We start from the raw sequence: 25,438 nt of genomic DNA, 5'->3' as shown, positions 1-25,438 counted from the left end.
ACGGCCTCTCGTACAATTGATACGACTCTGTGTGGCCGCTAATAAATTAGCCGCGAGCTGACTTTTTCTCGTTGGAGAATTTCTCTGATCGGCGCCCGATTTTCTGCACGAAGATAAATTGCCGAGTTCAGATAAAAAAAAGCTTAAAGACGAGAGTTTTCTATTTTATTATCTGCAAGACAGGTTTGAGAAAAATGATTACCGCTTAAAAGATGTTCGAAGACCATTTCCCAACGGGTTGTGTCAAACTATCTGACGAGGAGTATATAAATAAGCTATAGAAACGAACTTGGACATTCTTCAGCGACTATGTTCGATATCCTTGATCATCGAGCGAGGGTTAATGATCTTTTTAATGCTCGACTGGATCCTGGCGAACCCATAGGCGTTCTCGCGGGTTCTACAATAGCCAGATGGTTGCGTGCCCTGTGGTTAAGGCGCGGATTGGGCTCGAGTTCGCTCGGAGGGATGCATTGTCTCCCCGGAGGCCTTCCCGCGCCACGATTTCTGCAGTTGCAGTTGTCGTTAAAACAGGCCGCGCTCGGGTTTTACGGTCCTCCGTTGTCTGGCCCGCAGTAGTAAAAGGAAATGCACCGTTGCGCCGCGCGGCCGTTACGCATGGACCGTCTCGCGCAATGATCCCCCCCGTACATATAAAATGTAATTTTGGTTAAACGGCCGGGGCGCTGTTCGCCGCTCCTCTCCTGTTAGGTTCCCACAATTTTCATGGGAAAACCGCTCGCACCGCGAGACTCGGCCGCTTTTTGCCTCGAAACCCCTCGGGACTTCTTTTTTTTCCTCAACATCCGACCCTAATGCTCGCTCCCCTGTCCCTGCAGCTACGCCCGCGATCAATTCCCAACATTCTTTCGCCAATATTTTTATTTTCTCACCTTCTTATTATTTATAGAAACATGCAATGTTTCAAGAGTCTCTCGCGAAAAATTATTAAACAAGTTGCACTAATCGAGGAGGACTCGATCTTCTCACTTTTACGAGACAAAAACGCCGGTCATTCCAGCTCGCCGGGTTTAGCGCTAATCGCTCTCTATCATCGATAAAACATTCGCATTCGAGCACGACCTGTCCCGTTAAAAAGTATTATTATTTAAGTAATCAGATGTTACGGCATCGTTAAAAAATATTATCATTTAAATGATTGAACGTTACGGCATCGTTAAGAAAAATTGCACCGGCGGCGATACAGTCTTCCGAACATCCAGGTAAATCTTTGCCACGTCTGCCCGATCGAATTGCTTTCTATCGGACGTTCCAGCTTCCGCCATCCTCTCCCGATGCGTCGTAAATTGACGTCGTCCTTCCTCAATTATGAACAAAGCGCTGCGTTCGAAATCGCAATACGACCGACAAAAAGTACGCGAAACCGTATCCAATTAAGTGAGTTCCGAAAACGCACGTCGGATGTTCGACGCACGCGGGTCCGCGAGGCACGAATATACATACGTATATAGCTGTTAGCCTGAACGGCGCGGACAGGTTAGCGCCTCGCAAGGGTTGGAAGCCGGGGGAAGGTTTGCATAATGTTCCGTCGAATAGAGGCAAGGAGAAGTAGATGCGGCTCTGGGGAAAAGGAGCGAGGAGAGTCGTGCGACTGGAACGGAGAACAGGCTGAAACGAAACGAAACGAAACGGAACGGCGGAGTTTCTTGTGCGTGCCGCGGGTTGCACGTCAGCGTCCGCGAGCGCGCGCGAGGCTTCGCGGGATCCTACGAAAATTATAGTTAGATACACGAGCTGCTCGTGAATTCAAGCAGATGCCTAAGAAATTGCGTTTCTTTGAACGGGCCTGACTTATTAACGACGCCGGGCCCGGCGCGTTCTCGAGCGCGCGCGCGCGCAAGGACGAGAGAGGCCTCCCCAAGGTCTTCGACTCCCGCGGAATGCGAAATTATCCTGTGTCAAACATGAGTTACGGCATCGATATCTCCTGCGCTTTCAACGAAACTTCGCCACCCGGCCCAGGTCTCTCTTCATCCCCTAACCTTCGTGGCGGACCCCGGGTCGCTCTTCCGAGAACCCGCTAACATTCCCGAACGCAAGAAATCTCTCCGCGCGGAATTTTCTGCATCGTTCGCGGCATTGTTTCCCCGCAAGAACGATTGGCATACTCGCGATCCTATAATTATTCCGACCAAAGAAGCGTTGCTCGATCGTGTGAGTAAATTAGCTCTCTCCGGGAGGATGCGCACGAAGCGAATGATCATTTTCTTGCTTTCAAGGCTATTGGAATTCTTCGGTTGATGAAGGAAATTCCTCTCGTTGCCCGCAGCTGTTTCGCGCGTGGGTCTATCTTTATTAATGGCCCGGTAGTCTTCGAGCAATACCTATTAACCCATATACTTTTCCCCGGGCGAGATCTATTTTTGCAAAAAAGTGATAAGATAGATGAAACCGCGTCCACTGTTAACTTTAAGAGCGGAGATGAAACGGACGGATCACGAGGATCGCGGATGATTCCGTTGCATTGAAAAACGGAATGGCTCTCGTTTCGTCGCCGAAGAGCCTGAGATCTCAGACCCCCGTTCAAGTAAGTCTTAATTAAGCAAATTTAACGACCGTTCAACGAACGCTCCACTGTCACATTCATCCAAGAATCGAGCGCCTTTCGATTCCATTAAAATGGACGCACGCTCGCCGTGCTCGCTCCACGCCGGGGTGAAAAATCATCGATCAAACTCGCGCCGCTGCGGCCGCCGGAACGACGCGCGAATCGCTGTTCCATCCTTCTTCGCGGGCGCTTCAGGGAAGGCGGACGTCGCGAGGAGGGGGAGGGCCTCGAAAAAAGCGCGAAGCTACGCGCAGGAATCTTCGCGAAGACGCGACGCGTCGTTCTATCCCCGAAGGAAGCCGCCCCGAAAAATTCCGATCCAAATAAAGACGCGGAGCGCCACGCGATTTCTCGCGGTTTTTGCCGGTTGTCCTGCGGCCAGGACCCTCTCTTTACGAGGCGCGCCGTTCCAGGAGGAGAGCCGCTTCCACGGAGCTTCTGCCGGAAACCCGGCCGCGGGAGGCTCCGAGGAGATGGGCCCCCGACATAAACGGCGAACCTTCCCGCTCGTTACACGGCCAGAAAATATCGGCATCGGCGTCGCCGCGTTCCGCCGCGGCGATTTTCTACGGCCACGATCCTCTTCTTCTTCGCGCGGGATCGCTGCACCGCTCGGCAGGCACCGCGGCTTCCGAGAAAATCGGCGGTCTTCTCGCGCCTTGGAACTCCTCTCCGACGAGCCTACCACCTCTTCGGGGACCGAGCAGAGCTCCCTTTGTCCCGGAGAATGCTTTAAATGCCGGTCGAACAAGGGAGAAGTTTTTGCATCGACGAGTTTAGCATCAGCGATCGCGGAAAACCGCGGAGACGGTCCGAGGGGGCGTGGCCTCGCTGCACAGAGTTCCCGAACGGTCGAATCGAATTTAGCATTAACATTTATTGTTTAATTTAGAAGCAGTAGACGATTGTCTCCCGTCTTCCAATACCCTCCAGACTCCTCCTAAGTTCGGCGATGCCGAACGACTCGCGCCACAGGAAGAAATAGAAAGTGATTTGTCTCTGCGCGGTGCAGGCGTGGCCAGCTGCGAGTGGGCGTGGCCGCGACGCTCTCCGTTTCTACGGAGCGTGCCCGACGCCCGACAGAGCGATCTATGCCCGACTGAGAGCCACTATCGATGGAATCAGGAGCAGAGAGCACGGCGCAGAACGCGGTCCGCCCTGTTTCTCGGAACCGAATCCCTTCTGTAGGAGGATCGATAGGCGATCGATCGATCGATCGATCGATGGTCGCGCGGACTGCGGTTTTAAGGGTTCGCTGGTCGCGTTTTTTGCGAACAGCGGCAGGAAATCGTGCATTTCAGACGAAATAAAATGGTTGTTTGCGGTGGCCGAGGCGCGAGATACGCGTCCCACCGCGCGTTCCCTTTTGCGGAGCTTTCGCAGTTTCTCGGAATCGCTAACGAGATGTTAGGATGATCTAATCCGGGACGCGACGGGATCGTTTCACCGGGATCTTGGACCGCTTCCGCGAGATCTGTCCGAGAAACCCGTGGGAGGGCGGACGAAAATATATACGGAGGGGATATCTGATTGGCGATTTAACGGCAGGGAAATCCGCGACGGTGAAAACGAGCAACGACGAGACACGGGGGCCCGCTCGACAGAAATATGACGTAATAAAGGTAGTCGGTCGCGATCGTCGGTTAGAAGACGCGGCTCCAGGGTTGGCAGTCGACCCCGGAATTACACGAGGCCGGCCACTAAATCAAACGGTGAGCAGGCGAGCTCGCGCCGCGCTGCGTCGCGCGCGTTAATTGCTAGACTACGCGTCGTCCTGCAAAGGGATTTTATGGCACCGGAAAATCAGGCGCGGTATACCGTTAGCCGGGCCGCGCAAGAAGGCGAGGGCAGACCGTCCGCCGTGTGCACGGCAAAGAGCATAAACGTGTAAATGGCTGATAATAATCCGAACGGAGGGATTCTGAAGGGAATAAGGCGCGCGTTTCGTCGACGCCGGGATGGCCCCGCGACGGCCGCGAACGAGTTTTACGAGCGTACGAACGAGCTCCGCTCTCGGCGCCTCGCCTCGTCCAAAGTAAATAAAACCATCGCCTCGCTTTCCTTTTTTCCGTCCCTTCTCGCCTGCGTCCGTTTCCCTTTTCCTTGTCCACCGGCAGAAAAAGGCGAGGCTGATTTTCACCGGCGTGTCCGGCGAGGCGCCGCGCCGCGCCGGGGAATCACGCGCCGCTGTGTCCACGGGACAATTAACGAGCATCGATCGTAAAACGCGATCGGGAATTGATAAATCGTGTTCCCGGGAGGTAATCGAGTCGCGGGAATGCCGGCATCGCGGACATCGGCGGACAGCGGTTCCAGGACTCGTGAAATCGCTATGATGGGATAGATTAGCATCTAACCGCCATGTCTTTCTCGGATCGTAAAGGTTGAACGATCGCCGGCCGGGTGACCGCCGATTTTTCACCGGTCCACCGACCGTTCCGCTTCTCCTCGCGACCGCTGCGAAATTCGCTGGATAAAAATCGGTGCATACAAAAATATTGTAGTACACTATAGCTAGGTGGAGAATACTTGAACAAAGTATTTAGATCGTAGAATGCTTCGGTGACAGGATATTAAAAAAATAAACCTTTGGCTAAAAGAGTCTCTACTGTAATACAACTGACGATAGTAAAATAGCGTGTACAAAATAAGATAAATAAAACAATGTCTCTTTTGTGTCATAACGGTTCTGGATACCATGTATTCAGTTTTATCGACAATAGAATACCACAGGTATTGAAACTATGCTTGAAAACACTTTAGAAATACTTTGGAAATATTGGTGGAGTAGATAAGCGGAAAGTATCGCCAACGAAATGCCGTTGAACGTGTACCGGTATTTTGCATTTCGGTGTAAGTTCGCGGTTATAGGACGAGGAAACAAAAGAACAAAGTTGTAAATAGATTGGGGTGGGACGAATTTAAATACACGTGTCCCGGTACCGAAGAATGAAAAATAGTCGAAGGAAAAACGACGACGCGTCTGGGAAGACAGCTCGAACACGTCGGATTCCGCGGTAACTATCCTCTTCCTCCTCGGAGCCGAAGCGCGCAGCGCCGCGGCGACTGCGAAATAGGTTACAATACTATTATTGTTAATAGCATCGCGCGATCCTGAACGCAAATTGCTGGGTCCCCGGGCATTAAAGCCTCGCGTTTTATTGACGTCGAAATTGTACGTTCCTCCGCGCGACGTCCGCGCGCTCACTCGCCCCGCTCGCAAAGCCGATGAAAAAACGGGACGAAAGAGTTGAACCAGGCACGGCCGCGGCGCAATGTCATAGATTGTACGGTTCTGTAAATAAACGACGTTATAAACAGTTAATAACCACCCAGGGGACAGGCCGGCCGGCCGAGCGAGCGCCGTCGAGCAAAACTAGACGTCGTAATTACGCTTTACGAGGATTCGAACGAGTCGTTTCCGGGCGTGCCTCGCGAGAGCCTATCGGACAAACAGCTCCGATATGTCGAACAGCAAAACGACAACTCTTATCGGAACGTTATTAGGTACCGTTACTATGCGTTACGCGGCGACCGCGCTGCCCGCGAAAGTCGCAGAAATCACGGCCGACCCGCCGTTGAAGCCGGCCAGGTGAAACCTTCGTGTACTTTTCTCTCCGCGTCTCTCCTCGCCCGGCCTTTGCAGTCTTTGCGATTAACATGTTCACTGTCACGTCGGTATTCTTCTGCGATTCCGTCTCGAGGTTCCGCGGCGAAACGCGCTGTTCGATTTATTTCCTCGATTTTCTACCATTCGATTCGGATAATCGTCGAGCCAGATGCTAAACTTGTTTTTGGCAATCGTATTTGTCCTAAATTTCCCTACGAAATATAAGCATACAAGCATAACAGAAGACGCTTTAAAATACTAGGAAACTCGAAAGTTAAAATTTCGATGACGAAACAGCTCCGGTTTCTTAGGGTTAAGTCCGTGCTCGAGAACCGTCTGCACTAGCGTGACGGACCACGCTGGGTTCGCAACGATCAAGGATACCGGATCCCGGTCTTCACTTTCTCCGTCACTTTAACCTCACACAACTCCCATCCATGGATTTATGGATGGATGGATGGATAGCCCCATAACCCCATAGTCCATAAGTCGTTCAATAGTTCAATCGTTCCATCGTTCAATCGTTCGTTCGTCCAATCGTTCGTTCGGTCCACTCGGTCCCTTGGTCCCGTAGTTCACTCGATCCCTTGGTCCCATAGTCCCATAGTTCCCTTGGTCCCATAGTCCCATAGTTCCCTTGGTCCCATGATTCCATAGTCCCATAGTTCCCTTGGTCCAATGGTCCCATAATAGACTTAATAGTTGGTGTGCAGCTGCTGATTATAATGTAATAAAGAGATAAAAATTTATTTGAAGTAACGACTGTTCAGAGAACTGCATGCTACGGGTGGATTTGTGTTGAGCAGGTCCTATAATTGTATTTTGAAGCGAAACAGAGATTGCAATTAAGCTCGCGAGAGTCGACGTCGAAAGGGAACGGAAAGGGGTAGGAGGACGGGAGCGCGGACTCCTCAGCGAGGAAGCGCCCGATCCGGCAGACATTCGGCCACGGGAGAGGGCCCCGGAGCGAGTCAGCCGGGGTTAAACATTCCGGGAACCAGGGCCCCCGACGACCCGCGGACACGCGAGTAAAAATGTGGAAACGCGTGACCTTTAAATCAATCACCGCCTATAGCTGGGGCCCGCAGCGCGCGCCTTCCATTCTCACGATCCTCCGGACGGCACTTCACGGCTTCGAAGTTCCATTTGGAGCGTCCCATTTCTTCGTTCCCACCCGGTTCCACGATCGGAGCCGCGAGCGAAGGTAGTAATTTGTCCCTCTACCTTCGTCCCGAGCGCCGGTTAAACGCGTCTGACCTTTGATTCGTGGCAGACTTCGACTTCGGGATACTCGGGTACAGCCGGACGGAACTTGGCAAAGTTCTGCAGCTTGTTCGTTAACAGTCTTTGTTGTGGCCTAACACCAAGTCTGGTCTAACATCGACAGTCGCGGCGGTAACCGATCCGACGGTGCAGCGATCCTCGTTGCCAAAAATCAATGTTGCAACCTTCAAAGCTTAACCTTTTAGGCACGGCTGGATTTCACGCGAACGAAATTTTTCATAATAAAATAATTTCTAAAATAATTTCGGTGCTGTATCGCCGCTTCATCGGAGTGGTGCGCACCGCGTCGGAGGGCCCTCCTCTCGAGAGACGAGAAGGAGTCGGTCCACCAGTCACCGGACACGTCTTCATACCGCTGTTCCGCGCCGTGACTCGTCGATTTTCTTTCCAACGTTTACAGCATCCTCATTGTGGGAATACCGTGGGACGAGGTGAATTCTGACGAAGGGAATCGTCTCTATTCCTGTTGCCTCTTCAAAGGCTCGCTGCTACCGCGACCTTTTCACGACGCTACCAGCCGGGACTTCTACCAGAATTAGAATTAACCACCGACAGCTCGAACGCCCACGCGAGGCTCCCCGTGATTGGGTCCAAACGAATACGAAGTCTTACGTATACGAATCCTTTAAATTAAAATTTTATTCTCGTTATTGTTACTATCATATTCGCCACCCAGATACCACGAAAGCATCTTTAATGATTATTAAAGAAGTCGAGAGCGACGCGGAAGTCGTTCAGACGTAAGATATTATTAAATTATTGAATTATAAAATAATAATATTAAATTATTAAAATAATTCAGACGTAAAATAGAGGTCTTTAATACGTCTAGTGCTTATGGAACACATAGCAAATTTTTGTATAAAGTAAAGATTGTATTCCTCAGAAATAGAAACTATATAGCAAATTATAATATAATAAAATAAGACATTGCCACCTTAAAATTCTTTCAATCTTTTTTTTCGATTTAGAATTGAAAGGGCTTCGAGTGCAAAGGTCTAATAGGGCTCGACCATCGGCCAAGAGAATTCTCCAGAGATCGCAAGGGCCCCCGATCGAGGACCGCCGTTAGTGGGTTAATTAGATCGTCGGTGGCCGAGGCGGAGGGAGCAACCGGTAGCTGAAATCTGTGACGAGCCGGGGACGGGCCTTTAGCCGAGGCGTTTCACGTTCCACGGAAATTGATACCACGCGTCCGAACGAACGCGGCGACCAGATAAGATCGAGGTGGCCGCGAGCGGGACGCTAAACTAATGCCTCGTGCACAGTGGCCGCGCGAGATAGATATCTTGAGAATTTCATTAGCATGATCCGAGGAGGCTCGCCACGGCTCGCGCCGCCACCTCCTTTCTCCTCCCTCTTCTTTAACTTGTCACCCGGGGCTACCTCGCGTGTTCGTTCGCGCCGCGGACCATCCTTTCTGTCATTTAAGCCGGGACCCTCCCTACGGGCCCCCACTCCAAGCACCCTAGGGACTCGTCTTTGCGAGCACGGGACGCGGTCGCCGATCACCCGACTTATCGCGGAGATTAGGTGGCCTCTTCTTGCCTCTTCGACGATTCTCTTTTGGCTTTGACGCAGGTGCGATATTTAGGGCAATACCGAAGCCACATACGAACGCCCGGTACAATGCTTTTATTTCTTCCGTTTCAATTCCGTAACCGATGACATGGACCAATGCATAGAATAATTTCCAAGTCCGTCTACGCCACCTTAAAGAAGAAGAGCATGTGCTAACCAGTCGCGAGACCGCCGGGTTAAGCGATTCAAATGCTTCAGCACCGTCAACCGCCGAGTCCCCGCGATGCAACTCCTTTTTTCGAAACGGCCCGTTGCTCAACATTTCACGGCACAATGACGTTTAACGAGTCGGTCGGCGATCCGGGTCGCGATTTCAGAGGGCCCCCGCCGTCCCGTCCGCCGTCCCCGTTGGGCCCAGATCCCCGAAGACATTACGCGTGGTCCGGGCCCGGGCAAACGCGTTCCTATGAGTTATTGCGCCATTAACGTGAGTAATCGCGCCGGCGGGAAAATTATACAGTAATTTGTTTGCGGCTGATCGAATACGTCGGGCCATTTTATTCTTCTTTTGCCGGGTAATGAAGCGGGGTGGGGGGGGAGGTAAGCGGGGGCCGGCCGGCGGAAAACGCGCTCGGGCCCCGCTTCCTCCACCCCTCTCTCCGGCGGGTCATGAAAAATGAAGACGTTTCACCCGGGCCGCTTTCGATTTTACGCGTCGAATGGACGGGTTAAGTAGCCGCCCTCTCGAACCGGGGGCCCCGCGTTATAATTTACACCTCCTTCGCGGCCGTTGTTCCTCGAAACCCTCAACGGGGTCCCCCTTCCCCCCCATTCGTTCTCGGAGAAAGATTCTCTCGGTGCTCGTGGCAGCCCGAGATTGAATACTCGGGGCCCTGGCCGCCGCATGTTGGACGTCGACCGTGTTATACGATTCTCTTGAAATATCGACGCCCACGCGACTCGCGCTCGGATCGCTTTCCGGACCGGTAACGATCGCTGTAAAAAAGTCCGCGCCGCAACCGCCGATTCGGTGTCGCCGATCCCGACCGACATTTTTCTACCCTCTCCGTTCGAACCCGCGCGTTTTCGTCGCGTCGTCGCAGTCGGCACGCACCCCTTCAATTTTCACTTCTTTTACAATTTTTCACGAGTTGATAAATGTAATTAAAATGTTCTTTGTCAAGCGCAGTAAACAATATTTAAATATAAATTATGTTATAGAATTAGTTTCTTACGGATTCGACGTCCTAAGAGAACAGCGCTTATTGTTCGAGATCCAGGTGAGAAATCAAGGCTCGCGAGAACGTGGAACGTCCGGTAAACACGGTGGCCATGGGCCCTCGGGTATTTATGCGCGGCGACAGCCGTAAATTTCTACACGGCCCTCGAATAATTCATTTCCGCGACTCTGCTCCGGAGTTAATTGACCGCCTATGGAACGAATTAATAATCCGCTTTCTAGATAGAGGGGGGAGAAGGCGACGGGACTTAACGGGTCGTGATCGAGGAACCGGCTAATTTATACACGCGCGACACGAACGGCCGTTTTCCGATGCGTATTTTGTTTCGGGAATGTTATTAACGGGTTCGTCGTCTAATAAATTCTGCGGGGCCGTGATGCGGGTAGAATCGGGGTCGTCCCGCTCGTTATCCCGTCTAGGAGGCGAGACGAAATTAACGAGGATTCTGATATTCACGCGGGGCCGTCTCCGCTGTACCGAAAGAAATGATCATTTTCTCGCCGGTCTGCTCGTTTTCTACGCCGCTCGGACAAACAGATTAACAGAATTTAAAGAAACAGTTGCACAATGTTTCGACTTGGTACGATTACAAAAAATATGTATGCAACTAATTTGAGCTTTTTAGATTTATGTCAAAATGCTTATGGTAACGCGATCATAAGATATATCGACGCAGCTAAATGGTTAAAAAACTCGACCAATGATACCACCCTACGTCTATAACTAACATAAATCTTGTACGTCGATAAAAGAAACGAACTAAATCGAATTTCAGGAACATGGCTGTTCGATGCAGACGGTGGACCTGGTGGCGGATTGTCCGCTGCAGGTAGTGCCCGCATCCTCGAGGTCGCCGTCACCTGAAAGATCGCCGACGCCCCTCGCGCTGCCGAGGAGCATGGGGCAACGTCCAAGCAACCTCTTGCGCCCCAAGATCTCTTTGACCTGGGTCCTACGCGGGCAACAGCAGCCCGCCTCCAACAACAACCATTCAACTGGCAACGAGAACGCAGGTACAATCACGCGAAAGAGTTGATTCAATGAATCGAAATACGATTCGATACATGCAGCGTGAAAGCTGATTTAATAACTGCTTGAAGGTGGGAACGGCGATCGGGAGACTCTATCGCGGGACGCCAAGGAGAGATCTTCGAAAAGGAGCGTGAAGAGCGAGAAGGAGAAGATCGCTGGCAAAGAGAGCCTCGACGGAGAGAAGAGAGAGAAGAAGATCCTGCATAGGATAGAGAAGATTGAGAGGACGGAGAAGGTGGAGGTCCAGGAAAAGGTTCGTTCAAATGTTTCTGAAATTCGTCGGTTGTCCAGATCGAGGCCGCTCCGATCTGGAAAATGAACAGCACTCTGACGTATATATAATATTTACAGGCAGTCAGCAAAGAAGCCCTGCTTACCGAGAGTTCCCTGGACTGTCCCCTGGAGAAGCAGTCCGAGAAGGATTTCCCAGGAGCGAAGGAGACCAAGGAAAAAGAGAAGGTGAAGAGAGCGGTGTCCGAACCTTCCCTCGTGCCCCGCGAATCGACGTCCACCCCGAGTGGTCGAGAGAAGCACAGGCACAGACGAACGAAACGGTCTCACAAGCCTAGACCTCCCAGCAGGTTCGGATACGAGATCGCCGATTTGGACGCGTTCCTCACAAAGGTTTGAGCTCCCGTTCGGTCGAAACAATTGTACCGTTTGAAAGTCGAAGGCAGTAAGAGGAACGTCTGAATGGTTCTAGGCTTCTATAGAGAAACCGGCGAATATTCCAGTGGTTCTGTCCTTTCCCTCGGTCCTGTATCAAACTCAGGGTGGAACTCAGGATGAGATGGCTCTTCCTCTTGGTACGGTGGTGAACGCGGTATTTAAGAATCAGACCTGGTTGTACGTGCAGACTCCGCACGGTCAGGAAGGCTACGTCGGTTACGCTGCTTGTCTACCGCTCGGAATACTGCCTCAACCAACGAGGGGGCCTTGCTGGGAGGACTCCACGGATGTATTTCCACGTCCCTTAGGTAGAGAAATGTTAATACGAAATAGTTTCAATGACTCTGGAGATAAGCAACATCGTAAGATAGTTCGTGAACTTTTTACCACGTGCGACTATTGATTGAAGACATTTATCCAGGTAACATGACTGATACAGAGAAGCTGAGGGACACCAGGTCCGAGTGCGGCGGCCGTGGCAGGAGCACGAGGACGAGGCGAGGCTCCAGGGACGCCGTGTCGGCTTGTGGAGAACGCAGCGTGGATAGATTGTACCTTAGGGCAGCGGCGAACGCTAGAACCAAAGGATCCCGTCACACTTTGCTGGTCATACGTAGCGACTATGAGGCGCGAGGTGGAAACGCCTTGAGCGTCTCCAAAGGGGACGTAGTCGCCCTCCTCAGCGACCATGTCAACGATTGGTTTTGGGTTCGATCGCGAGACGGTAGAGAAGGCTTCATACCTGCAGTGATCGCTGGTCACGGTTTCCTGTGATCGTTCCATGTATCAGCATATTATTCTAGCAATATACTGTTAACCCTGTTGGTCCTAACACTGTAAACAGTCGGCAAAGCCTGTAGTCATGTTTATTGTACATGTTCATTCGACGCCAAGAGAAGTTTCATGTGAGTGTATCCTCGCGTGATAACGGCGAATCACCACACTTGTATATTTGTATAAAAACTTTTATCTTATGTTTTATAAAATGCACATTGTATTAATATATTTATTAAAGAATATATGTATATGCGACGAGATCCTCCTCTCCTGCGTTCAATGGATGAGAATGTGAGCATATAATTCAGTCGGTGCTTCGCTACTGGAACTTCAACATCAGTTCACGGTAATTAAAGTTCGTACACACATCGAGGTTGTTCGAGGAACCACCTATACTAAGCATTTTCTGTGGCGTTTCTTGGTATACTATACTATACACTGTGTAGCTAGAGGTTGGCACTTTGGCTAGCGTTTCTCCTTGATATGTTAAATGGTAGACATGGGGTACTGTTCCAGCAGCTATCACCCGTTCTTCGTATATATTTGCTACGTGAATTCCTTCATCTGGTAAGTCGAAGACGGTGGCTGCTTCCATCGTACGCATATGCCATAACGATAAACTCGGGCCGCCTCCGCATAACTGGAAGAGAAATAAACAAATATTAATATTTTTTAGCTCAGAGACATTGCGTTATGTCAAATTATACATTATAAAATACGCACGAGCCAGTCATCTGTGAAATCTATCGCTCCAATCCATTTGCCCAACCACGGTCGTGCAACTTTGTCCACCAAATGCGGAGTTAAAATATTAGTATTCTCTTTTTTACGTAAATCCCACAGCCTCACTGTTCCATCTTCTCCACTCGATGCTAATTGACTACCCCTAAAAAGGATAAATATTCTTTTCAAATATAGTATATTTCAACATTATTATTGTATTAATTATACGATACATACATCAAGGAAAGACAATGAACATAGTCGGTATGCCCCTGTAAACTCCTTATAATTCTACCATCTTCCAGACTAATTACATAAATATTGTTGTCTCCACAGCCAGCATAGAGAACATTGTTTGGTTTAGAGTATACTAGGTAGTTTACATCCGGTTTCTCGTAGCTATCCCTGGAAATTCATTAACTATGATAACTACAGATTCTACAGCATTATAATATTGTTGCTATATCTTACTTGTTAACAGGAAGTTGAATTGTCCATGAAACTTTAATCTTTGGTGTCTTATTAGATGTAACCATCTTCCAATTCCATCCACACACTTCTCCAGAGCTTCCAGTTACAAGAAAATTGTCTGTAGATACCATACTCATTACCTGTTGAGTGGGATGAGCAGCAAATTGGTGCGTGGGCCCCTGCAGCTCATTTTCCTCTACTTTATGGGGCCCTAGAGCTTTTGATAATCTGTCGAACATGAAATTAATGTAAAAGATCACAGATGCATGAATGTACAGAAATTGAAACTATCGATTAGGATAACACGTTTTGTAGAAAATTAGTTGTCAACGCTAACTTAACCTATAATTAATCTTACGTTTTAATTGTTTACAAATGTGACAGAAAAACTTACTCGAAAACCGATACGTCTCCATAAATATTTCCAGCAAACAAAAAATTTCCATCTGCAGAAAACGCTTGCGACAGTACCGTATTATAAAATACTTTATGATTAAACGTTTCGGACATCATTTTTAATGCTATCAACCAGCGTCCTACAATCCGTACGCATGTCAATTTATTAAGGTTAGGAAACCAATGCCATGTCTCGTCAGAAACATGAAATATGGTAAAGAATGATTTGAGAGTACAGAAATGTATAAAAAATTCTCCATTTTTTTTAATGTCTAAAGAAAGTTTATTTATTATTGAAAGCAAGGAAGATAATGTAAAATTTTGCAAGAATCATTTGTCTATAAGACTTGAACAACGGCGCAATTTTTTACCTGTGGCGCCTCTTGTAATTTGAACTAAGTTGCAAAACGCTCAATCTGTTAGCTAAAATCGACTGGTTGGTAACTTGGCTAACAGTTTGGCTGTTTTGCCACTACTTGGCGCTGTATGCACTCCTTAATTTAGTTCAAATAATCACCATAAAAGGCGCTATACGTAACAAATGGCGCTGTTTTCAAATTTTACGCAGTAGATGATTCTTGCCCTATATTACATTTTACTCTGTAGCAATCGCGGCGAAAATCTTTTTTTTTTTCTATTTTCAGCAATAAGTAAACTCTTTTTATATGATATAAATTATTATAAATGCAGAAGAACGCGTAAACAGTTTTATATCCTCATCTTTTCTGTTTGAAATAGTTTGAAGTACCAGCACTATTGGATCCCACATTAACAGCTGTTTACTTTCTTCTGTCATAGTTAGAAACAAAAGCAAGAATATGTCAATCGCGTGAAAGAATTACACGTATTTTATTATCCTTTTGTATATTTTATCTACACGTATTTTTTTACCTGATGTAAACCAAAAGTGAGCGTTATGCACATGTATGGACATCAGTTTCCCATGCCAGCAGTAGTTTGCAAGCGCAAAAATTACTCACATAATGTTGTTCAAGGCTATATCATACACCTTACGCAAACGTCCGCAATCCCGCCGTAAGTATGAAGTAAATATATTGAAAATTATACTTCACTGATCATAGTGTTGGTGTTTGCCTTGAAAATTAATGCATAAGAATTCAGTGATGTCTACAGAACTTCACAACATGCCGAAAGCACCTCTCCCTGGAGAACCTGTGAAGCCATATACACTCACTGAAATTCCTGGACCAAGGTCAGAAGCCCTCCTCAATGAATTTTCTAAAATTCAGGTTTACATTTTTCATTCTTTCATAATAAATATTTAACATGGAAATTATGTTGGATATAATATAGTACCATTAAAAAATGTTTCAGCAAGTGGGTTCCATCCAATACTTTGCAGATTATCAGAGATCAGTTGGAAATTACCTAGCAGATATCGATGGAAATATATTTTTAGATATGTTCATGCAAATTTCTACCCTCCCTCTTGGATATAATCACCGGTCAATTTTGAGTGCTCTGTCGTGTGTTGGAAATCAAGTGAGCGCATAAAAAGTAATTCTATCCACTTCACCCTGTTACTAATATCGATATAATATTAATTTTTTAGCGGATAATGGCAAATAGACCAGCATTGGGACTTTTTCCAGGTCTAGAGTGGCCATGTAAACTTCAAGATACTTTGCTTCAACCATGTGTAAGACACGCTCGACAAAATAATGGAATAATTATATTTGATTAAAAAGAAGTAGGGCTTCATACATGTAATTTCATTAGGTAGCTCCAAAAGGATTGCCATGTGTTTTTACAACCACATGTGGTGCGTGTGCAAATGAGCATGCTATACAAGCTGCGTTTATAAAATACGCGGAAAAACTCCGTCGAGGAGGAAGTTTCACAAACGACGAAAAGAAAAGCGCCCCGTTTAATGAACCACCTGGTTGTCCTGAATTGTCCATTCTGTCTTTTGAAGGTGCCTTATCATAGTATATCGTAGTATATAATATTATAAATTGAACACATAAATAATAATTAGGAGGATATCATGGCAGAACGTTTGCTGCACTGGCATTGACACATTATAAGTATATAATGAAAGTCGACATACCTTCTCTTCCATGGCCAATAGCACCTTTTCCACAGTATTCGTATCCATTAGACGAATGTGAAGAGGAAAATAAGAAAGAGGATGCGAAATGCTTGGAACAAGTACATATATATTTAATATCCGCGCGTTTTAGAAGACTAGAACCATTGTTATCTTTGCAAGGTAGAGCAGCTGATAGAGCAATATGAGAAGTCAACACCTGTAGCTGGTATTATAGTGGAAGCAATACAATGTGAGGGAGGAGATAGACATGCCTCGCCCGATTTCTTCCATTGTTTGCAGAGTATTGCAAAGAAGGTAACATTTCACCTAAATGTTCACGATATAAAAATTGTAATGAACTTTTCAATTTTCTAGAGGGGTATTCCTTTAATAATAGATGAAATACAGACAGGGGGAGGTGCAACAGGCCGAATGTGGGCTCACGAGTATTTCGAATTAAACACTCCGCCCGACATTGTCACCTTTAGTAACAAAATGCAAACTAGTGGCTTCTATCATTCTTCTGAATACATGTAGTGTATTACTCTATCATCTCAGCATTTACAATAGACTATTCTTCCTTCAATATTTTTTGTTTTTTCTAGGCCTCTGCGTCCATATAGGATTTTTAATACTTGGATGGGTGATCCAAGCAAAATATTAATATTAGAAGCGGTACTGCAAACTATCGAGGCAGAAAATTTATTAAATCATGTTTGTCACGTCGGTAATTATATTCTTTGCCAATTAAATACATTACAACAGGAATTTCCACAAATTATAAGCGCTGTGAGAGGGAGAGGTTTCATAATTGCGTTTGACCTGAATTGTAAAAATATGAAAAAAAAATTGTTGCATCAGATACGTTGCAAAGGTGAGGAAACATTAAGAATGTACATTGAGTATTAACGTATCATAAATATTATTATAATCATTTGTACGTTATTAATACAAGGTATTCAAGTTGGAGATTGTGGGACCAAATCAATTCGATTAAGACCATGTTTGATTTTTGGAGAATATCATGCTGATATCTTTTTAGAAAATCTGCGTTGCTGTCTACAAGAACTTTCGGAAAGCTGATACAGTTGTAGGTGATATTTTGAATTTCTATTGTTTAGTGTATTTATTAAATACATGGACTAACAAAATATGTGGTTTTATAATTGCGAGAACGAAAAGCTGAAACTTACAAATAACAATTCTGATCGATGGGAATTGTTATAAAATTACTCGACTTCTTTGTTTCATCGCGTTTATTGGATATGTGCGATCAATTTAGTATCTAAGCAAATTCAAATATCGCGGGTTCAGGCGCTTCAGCCGATCAAGGATTAAGCGCACACAAACATGGACAAATTTCGTCTGTGGACCGGTTTATCCTGCAACTTGTTTGTGCACTTCTTTTGCGGTGCACACCGATAATATAGATTTGTAGGCAGAACATCCCCTCCGCAATAAGTGGTCTTTACCGAATTCGAAATTTGTGCCGAGGATATTATTGTCTGTATTACAAAGGGAGATCGATATCATCATGATAGTAAAGGAGCGGCTCTGTTCGGGTTGATTAGAACTCAAGATTATTATGGCTGAGAATTTTCATTATATAACGGGAAAGTGCATTTCCATCGAAGTGCATTTTTCGCGACGTTCAGTAGCATCGTGAGCAACGGTGAAGCCTGGACGGGAAATTCGACGTATCGGGTGCAAGAAAGCACAACAAAAGCGAGCCGAATCGTGGGCAGATTTACGTTGCAACACGACAAACGCAATTGCAGTCTGAATCGTGGCACACTGAAGTGTAAACAGTCACCATGGCAAAGTACGAAGATATTGCGTAATGCTTAGCCTTATCTAATTATAGCAGCGTAGAAAGTGCATCACTAATTCAATGATAATGTTTTGTTTACTATGCCACGCTGCACATTGATCACTGTTACGCTTAATTCACCGGTCATTCTTTTCCAGCGGCATGTCACTTTTTAAGTCCTTGATTTTTGTTAAAGAAAATGCTGATTTTAAGTTGGTGTGAGTTTGTTAACCGTCTATGAACAGATTTTCGTATATTTTACTCTCCCACCCCCTTCCTATTTATATTTGAAAAACTTTTAGACTTTCACCGTATTACGATCTTTTCGAAATATTTTTGACAGTATGGTACACGTAGATGTTTACGTAGTTGCAATTCATTTTTTTTTATTTTTATGTAATATGATATTCGTATAAAAAGTACTTAATTTCAGTTTTTGTATTTGGTAGATTATGTCTTATTTGTAGAGCAAATTTCTTTAGATATTAATATCTATTAAGATTGTATCAGTACTTGACAGTGTTGATAATTTCATGCATAGAAATAATAGTACATAATTTAGATAACCATCAATAAAGAGCTACTTCCAAAGAGTTTACTATCTTTATGATAAAGCAGAATCTTTTTGTTCTCGTGCTCCATGTGTGATAGTAACGATTAACACAATGAAGTATCAGTTTTACCATTATTAATAGCTAATAATTTTCTACCCAATTATAACAATTCTTATATAAAAAAATCTATTTACCTTCTTGTACATTATCACATAATAAATCTTGTTTTAAATACAATTATATTTCTAATATAACAACCTTTCTTTATACAACAGCACTTTCCAATGACGCATTTTGAGCTCTAATCTTATCTTATTCATTTTGTTATCGGTTACTGGTGCTAATCACTAGTCTGCTGCTACTTCTTTAGTTTGAAATGTTTACTACATAGACTTACTCATATATCTGAATCAGAGCAATTGTAACAGACATTAGTATTATGTACGTGATTTTCTAAAAATGATTGTTGACATAGTTTTACAATTGTACATAGGAACTTTTTATCAATTACTTCAGGGTAAGCTAATTCATTTGTAAGACTATGTATTGTTTGTTCTTCTTTCAAAGTTATGATGATATAGTCTGCAAAGTAGTTTCATTTAGTTATTGCTGTTATATATTTTTTAATAGTAGGAAAACTGTAAATATAATAAATTGTATGAAAATTATTATAATATTTTGTTTGTTTTTTTTTAGAGAGATGATGATAGTATTCGTTTACGACACTGCTAGGTGTTGTAAAGAAGATGATGATCCTGCAGAGGCAGTCATGTATTTCCATCCAGCATGGGTATCTCTTACCCAAAGGCTAGCTTTAGCAGGTCAATTAATGGCTGTTAATCAGTTTCTAACAATTTCATTTTCTGCTCCAAAATCAATCACACTACAGGGTGGAAAATTTGTATTAAAAAAGTTTGGACAGTATATTCTTGTGAGTGTATTATTATTATATTTGAATTTTTTCTTTAGTAGCACTAGAAATAATGAAAAGTCTATTGTATAAAAAAGATGCATGCTATGACTTTATAGTGACCTGCTATCAATATTACAATTATTAGTTTGCTCCGAATTATTGTAGAAGAATATTATTTTATAATTGAATGTATAATTCTTTGCATGAATTAATATTTGGTATGTACATATATATGATTGTCAATTATTTTGTAGGCAGTGGGAACTGATAGGAATATTCACGATTGGATTTTAGAGAGGCGTGCAAACACATTAGAATCATTATTAAAATTTTTTCATTGTGATCTTAATAAGATATTAGAATCATTTAACAACGATAGAAACAAATTTACAGAGAAACTATATCAAATGTTCGAAACTTATTTGCCAATACTTCAATATAGTGCCAATCTTTTTTCCAACATACCTATTATCAAACTTCCAAAGGTTAGTGCATGGCATTCTTTTCATTATGTTTTTTTAATTGTACATAAACGATTTAATTAATCGCTCATTATTTTTCTACATTTCGTTATTTCATATTGATACTAATTTTAAATTTTCTCTAGAGTGCTAGTAACATATTTTTAGAAGCAATCGAAGTTTTACAATATTGCCAAGAAACTAATGGTGTTATGGGAGGTGCAATCTTTTACAACAATAAGTGAGTTTTACTACAATAAACAAACCGTTCTTATTTGAAAAATAAGTTATTTATCATCGTTATCAATCTCTCAGGGTAGTTGCTACTCAATTAAGTGCAGACCTGACCAAACAAATTGTTATTACCGATCCATATAGAATAAAGGTATACTAAAATTGTATTATTTTTACATTTTACGTTGGAATGTGAGATATTAACAAATGTTCCTTTTGGTCCAGGCCCCTGCAGAAAGAATATCAACAGAATTTCACCTACCTGTTGGAGTGCAATTACTGAGGGTGTATATAGAACAGAAACAGTATGCCAAACTTATGCAGGAAGCAAACAATGAACGTTATTATAGTTCTTATTTTGACTCTGTTATGAAGAAAGTGATACAGAGAAAGGTAAAATCTTTAAACTGCTGAAGTAGGCTTTAACAAGACTGTAGAATTAAACATCGTGCAATTTGTAACAATCTTATTTTTAGAACATGTCCAAGAACAGTAAAGAGCCGCCTCTATCCGGAATGAAGCGCGATACTTCTCGTATTTTCACTGTACCTGAAGAAGGAGAACTGGACTCTTCACAGTACAACGAAAACAGCCACTATGTACCCTCCGTTCCACTTACTGCTTACAACTCTCCGATAAAACGTAAACAGGAAAGTAAATCAGACCGTCCCAAATGTGTGAATCCTCTAACTCCTAGCGTTTGCTCCACACCCTTAAAAGATGTAAATAGAGTACTGCACGGAAACGTTATGCTAATATGCAACACAAACGAGGATGCCAACGTGGAGACAGCGGAAGAGGAAAAGGAGGAGATAAAAGCAAATGTGGACGATATACCGGATGTCGTCAAGGAGGCACTTAGATGTAAACGCTTGAATAAATTGAAGAACGTCCCACCAAAAAAGAAAGTGATCAAAAGGAGAGAGTTCACTAAGAAGAGCTTAAGTATGCACGACTTAGATTCGTCTGTCAATTTATATTGTAATCGAATATCAGTTAGAACGTATGGATTAGGTCTACCGCAGCTGAAACAAAGCATATCACCTGAGACGTCCCCTCAAAAGAGACCGGAGTACAAGAAGCAGTATCACACGATCACTGATCCATGTTATCCTGTGTTCCGTGGTGACGGACTGCCCGTATCAATGTCGTTGTACCAGCAATACATATCCTTCCATTACGAAGAGCTCACAGATGATAGCAGCAGCACGATTAATCGTAACGAATTCTTAGCCAATTTGAGTAATAATTGTCACGTTCAGAATGCGGCAAACAACTGTGATACCGTGAATAAAGACAGTTTGGAGAAGGTGAACGGTTCTCGCGAAATCAAATTGGACAACAAAACGAAGCAAGAAACTTATCGTAGATCGATGAGCTTGCCGTTGAAGCCGCTGAACGTCACTGATAACGACGACAGACGAAAATCGACGTCTGAGTGCGGGAACACTTACGATTTCCTTCAAAAAAAGAAATTGGACGGCTTGCAGCTGACACCATTAATGTCCAAACTTAGTTTGTTAGCTGATGAAAGGACCAGCGGATTCTGCAGCAGGGAGACTACTCCGAGTGAATTTCGTGATTTATCAGGATTCTCTACGACAACAAATCAATTGATCAAGCAGAAATTAGAGGCAGTCAATAAAGAGATAGGTAGCGATGGGGAGGACGAACTCGAAGAGGACTGGGTTACTACGTCCAAGGATGAAATTTGCCTCGAGACAACCGAACTGTTTCTCTGTGGCCACCAAAATATGGTGTTGGTATTGTTGATGGAAAGTGGAACTGCTAACAATCCTGATCTTATACACACACTCGTGAGTATTCCGATATAGCATGGTACGCGTTATACCTGTTGGTTGATTTGGCTGAGTCACTCTGTATAGTATGCTAGTACAAGTTGGTTAAATTTAACTCTGATAATGTGTATTGCAGTGGCACACCTGTGTGAGTACATTAGGGAGACTCGAAACAAGGTTGCAGCAGTGCCTGGAGCCTCTACCATCAAACGAGAACAAGGAGTTGTATAGTATTTTAAATATTGAAAGTCAATGGGATACGATCAATCGTTCTGGACTTTGGGGAGTCACTGAACTGGATATTGTATCCTGCCTTCACGATAGATTCTCTCGTGCTAGTAATCTCACGGACATCATCGTTAGGTAATTCTTTTAGATATTAGAAGAAACATACTTCAGTTAGTAGATTTGCATATATCAGCTTTAACTTGCTTTGGTAGATATACTCACATCTTTTTGCTCGGTTAAAGAAGCATTTGTTTACTATTGAAAAAACTTTCGGAGCCAAAAGATGTAGTATAGTATATGATATATATATTTTTTTTCTTTCAATTTTTCTACTATCTCGATTCTTTAAAAAAAAAAAACGTTCTCCATAGTAACGTTACATAAGCATGGTAAAAATTGCATATATTTTTTATTAATTAAATAGAACGGAAGATACTGTTGTTTACGGTAACCAGTGCGGGAATATAGAGGTATTTTACCAACAAGCAGTGGCACCGAATACATCCGGAGGACTTCCAACTCCTGCAGATTTAATGGGAATTGTGTCTCTTAAAGCAAAACGTAGGCTGGAAAGAGATCATGGGATTGTTCTACTATAAATTTTTAATTGTCCGAGCGAGATATGCTTCCGCTGTAATACCGTTCACAATTTCATTATTTGATCACTTTTTGACGCTCCGTTCGTTACATTCCGTGGCATGCCAAATTAATGATACTAGATCATATTTTGTATATATATTTTTTCTTGCATATAGAATAGACGAACACGCCGCGCGATGTTTTAATAGCATTGATTGGGAGACATTCTCTTTACCTTGTAGCTCGGTAATACAAGGGCATTAAAAGACGAGAATGTGATCCTTTAATTAGTGGCTAGCATGTATCAGTAGTCGAATTCTTCTTACTATAGCAATAACGTTTAACTAATCACGTATAACGTCGTGTATACGCTCGCATATGTATGCAGATATGTAGTATTATATTTATTTAATATTGTCCATGTTCTTCGTAAGAAACAATCAGTTCAAATTCTCGTATATTTCCAATTCAGAAGCCGAACAACATTCCATTAATTTATTCAACTAAGACTACTTTTACGATAAAAAAAAAAGATGTACGTAAACGATGTTGATAGAAACGTAATTACCGAATTTTCTACATGTATTTTTGTAATTCGAATTCGCACCGTACCAGTCATAATTAATTTAAGAATTGGCTGAAATGTCGTGAACTTTTTATATCACTCATATGTACCAACCATACATAATAAAACCGGTATTAAGGTAATAATATTTTCTCGAATACAATAAGTCATGTATTTTAATACGAAGTGTTACATGTTTTAGTAGAAATGTTTGCTTTGCTTAACGACACGGTTTTTGTCGGTTGTAATATTATATCCGAGATATCTTGAAATTGTCATGCATTTTAAAAAATTGTTCTATTCTGTATTTAGACAACAACGATTTTTATTATGTACGGTTTTAAAAAATGTTCTGGTTTACTTCGAGTTATAATAGAATCGCATGATACAAAGAAATACTTTCCGGGGTCTAAGCTTTCAGTGTTTTAGGAAAAAAAAAACAAATTCTAGTATTCCACTGCTACGTCCAAATTAAGTGATAATTAGTGTTAATAATTTATTTATGTATTTATACATCATGTTATCGTGGGTAAAGATTTTTATTACAAGTAGATATAAGATAATTAATATTGTTTACTGTTTGACTTAATAATTCAGTGTTGTATAAATGAATTTATATTGTATGTACTAAAGGTATAATGAATTCTTTGTATATAAATATATAAGAAGCATCTAATAATTTATTTATATAATTTGCGTAAGATAATTAATTAATTTTTTAATTTGTTAGTATGGCTAAGTTAAGTTGTGCTGTTACAAGAGAAAAAAATATATCACAACGTAGCGTATATAATTATATGTCACACAATTTAAAACAGTATCAGATTTCGGCAGCTCGATCAATATTTTTCAATTCTTATGTAATTAAACTTTCGTAATATCTACTATGTCATATATTTTTAAGTTAACTGTACACATTCGCTGTCTCGAATTTTTCTCTTATGTATTTACAAATTTCATTTTATATTTGTACCAGTATGTGTTGTTCATATATTAATCTATCTCTCTTATTAGTGTCAGTTTTTGACAACTTATTCTAGTCACCTGTACGCAAATTGCCATAAACGAACATTCGACGTCTTTATTTTTCAGTAACAATCCAAAAACGAACATTTGTTAATCTAAAAACACTATGTCTTTTCAATATTTGGAATATTGAACATATCAAACTAACGCAGGCGGAATATTAAAGTTTATCCTGGTGGATAACACAAATTTAATGTTAATAATTTTTTATATTGAATACGATAGAAACTAGAATATTATACTTGACTTTGTTACTTTATTGTAAGATTTTTATCGTGCCCTAATTTTTTTGTTAAATTTACCGCCATTACGAAAATAAAAAGCATTGTTTAAAGATCACACATTTTCATTTCTTCTCTAGCAAGTGTTGCGTATCAATTTATTCCGAATACTTTGAATATCATGTATCTTGAAACCATTGAATTTGTTATCTCTCTATGGCCTCGATGACGAAGAAACTAACTCGGGCCGAGCCTCCCTGGTTTTACCAGTTTCTAAACGTGTTTACAAGTTCTCAGTTTCTTTTTATGTTAATTAATAATATAAAGCACACCTTCAAACTGGATTCGAAACGCGCGCTGATGCATGACCAATCGGCTTTCGTCATTTCGAACGACGAGCCTCCTTCAGTGGAAAATTTTAACCCAATCGAATCGTTTTGAATCATTAATTTCTTCAAACTTTAAACAATAATGAAGCTGAAGTAATAGTAACAAATATGTTCCATATAATGAGGCACAAATATGAGTGACATCTATAATGTAGAACAAATGGAGCGATGAATACATAGTTACAAATTATGAAAAAAAAAGTCTCAATTTCTATTAATTGATAATGAACTTTGCACCCTTGTATTTTATTTATTGTTCCCTTGGGAGTGTAATTAAGGTAGCGGTTTTTAATTTGAATCAGTAACGTTAAGC

At 43.0% G+C, this 25,438-nt stretch overlaps 4 protein-coding genes across 9 annotated transcripts in view; 3 read left to right on the top strand and 1 right to left on the bottom strand.

The window, feature by feature from the left end:
- The window catches only part of LOC144474041 (uncharacterized), a 79,190-nt gene extending 66,442 nt beyond the window's left edge, over positions 1-12,748 (top strand). For all 4 annotated transcript variants that reach the window (XM_078188496.1, XM_078188498.1, XM_078188497.1 and 1 more), the window contains 5 exons: positions 11,001-11,238; positions 11,326-11,510; positions 11,609-11,881; positions 11,961-12,234; positions 12,348-12,748. In XM_078188496.1, coding sequence (XP_078044622.1) covers positions 11,001-11,238; positions 11,326-11,510; positions 11,609-11,881; positions 11,961-12,234; positions 12,348-12,700 — 1,323 coding nt within the window. In that variant the 3' untranslated portion in view covers positions 12,701-12,748. The remainder of the gene's footprint in view (positions 1-11,000; positions 11,239-11,325; positions 11,511-11,608; positions 11,882-11,960; positions 12,235-12,347) is intronic.
- A 204-nt stretch (positions 12,749-12,952) lies between these two features.
- Positions 12,953-14,658, bottom strand: Thoc6 (THO complex subunit 6). The gene is made up of 5 exons (XM_078188500.1): positions 14,292-14,658; positions 13,898-14,125; positions 13,664-13,831; positions 13,427-13,589; positions 12,953-13,343 (listed from the first exon to the last, which is right to left on the bottom strand). Exons 1-5 carry the CDS (start codon positions 14,408-14,410, stop codon positions 13,023-13,025), a joined length of 999 nt encoding a protein of 332 aa, XP_078044626.1. The 5' UTR covers positions 14,411-14,658; the 3' UTR covers positions 12,953-13,022.
- Positions 14,659-15,276: 618 nt separating this feature from the next.
- On the top strand, positions 15,277-17,572 carry LOC144474590 (4-aminobutyrate aminotransferase, mitochondrial). The gene is made up of 10 exons (XM_078189636.1): positions 15,277-15,328; positions 15,416-15,543; positions 15,629-15,796; positions 15,867-15,953; positions 16,034-16,229; positions 16,293-16,465; positions 16,527-16,661; positions 16,722-16,879; positions 16,952-17,220; positions 17,302-17,572. Exons 1-10 carry the CDS (start codon positions 15,277-15,279, stop codon positions 17,427-17,429), a joined length of 1,494 nt encoding a protein of 497 aa, XP_078045762.1. The 3' UTR covers positions 17,430-17,572.
- A 24-nt stretch (positions 17,573-17,596) lies between these two features.
- Positions 17,597-24,848, top strand: Hps4 (Hermansky-Pudlak syndrome 4 protein). 3 transcript variants are annotated; one of them, XM_078189635.1, is made up of 10 exons: positions 17,597-18,374; positions 19,407-19,641; positions 19,878-20,108; positions 20,231-20,325; positions 20,400-20,469; positions 20,544-20,711; positions 20,795-21,263; positions 21,333-22,135; positions 22,254-22,480; positions 22,770-24,848. In XM_078189635.1, exons 1-10 carry the CDS (start codon positions 18,319-18,321, stop codon positions 22,942-22,944), a joined length of 2,529 nt encoding a protein of 842 aa, XP_078045761.1. In that variant the 5' UTR covers positions 17,597-18,318; the 3' UTR covers positions 22,945-24,848. The 3 variants fall into 3 exon arrangements, with proteins under 3 accessions (XP_078045761.1, XP_078045757.1, XP_078045758.1); XM_078189631.1 differs by having other exon boundaries at positions 17,598-18,374; positions 20,795-22,135; XM_078189632.1 differs by having other exon boundaries at positions 17,599-18,168; positions 20,795-22,135.
- Positions 24,849-25,438: the final 590 nt, after the last annotated feature.

The sequence above is a fragment of the Augochlora pura genome, chromosome 8, assembly GCF_028453695.1.
Source record: "Augochlora pura isolate Apur16 chromosome 8, APUR_v2.2.1, whole genome shotgun sequence".
NCBI lineage: Eukaryota > Metazoa > Arthropoda > Insecta > Hymenoptera > Halictidae > Augochlora > Augochlora pura.
Note: the sequence above shows the minus strand (reverse complement) of the source record. Positions and strands in the feature narration are given on the sequence as shown.

Coding starts and splice junctions, on each gene's coding strand:
- Thoc6 (XM_078188500.1), bottom strand. CDS start 14,410: ATGATGTCCGAAACGTTTAATCATAAAGTATTTTATAATACGGTACTG. Junction 13,590..13,663: donor GTTCATTGTCTTTCCTTGAT/GTATGTATCGTA, acceptor TATCCTTTTTAG/GGGTAGTCAATTAGCATCGA. Junction 13,344..13,426: donor ATTTCACAGATGACTGGCTC/GTGCGTATTTTA, acceptor TTTCTCTTCCAG/TTATGCGGAGGCGGCCCGAG.
- Hps4 (XM_078189631.1), top strand. CDS start 18,319: ATGTCACTTTTTAAGTCCTTGATTTTTGTTAAAGAAAATGCTGATTTT. Junction 20,109..20,230: donor CTATTATCAAACTTCCAAAG/GTTAGTGCATGG, acceptor AATTTTCTCTAG/AGTGCTAGTAACATATTTTT. Junction 20,326..20,399: donor GCAATCTTTTACAACAATAA/GTGAGTTTTACT, acceptor TCAATCTCTCAG/GGTAGTTGCTACTCAATTAA.
- LOC144474590 (XM_078189636.1), top strand. CDS start 15,277: ATGTTGTTCAAGGCTATATCATACACCTTACGCAAACGTCCGCAATCC. Junction 16,230..16,292: donor GTCCATTCTGTCTTTTGAAG/GTGCCTTATCAT, acceptor AATAATAATTAG/GAGGATATCATGGCAGAACG. Junction 17,221..17,301: donor GCATCAGATACGTTGCAAAG/GTGAGGAAACAT, acceptor TATTAATACAAG/GTATTCAAGTTGGAGATTGT.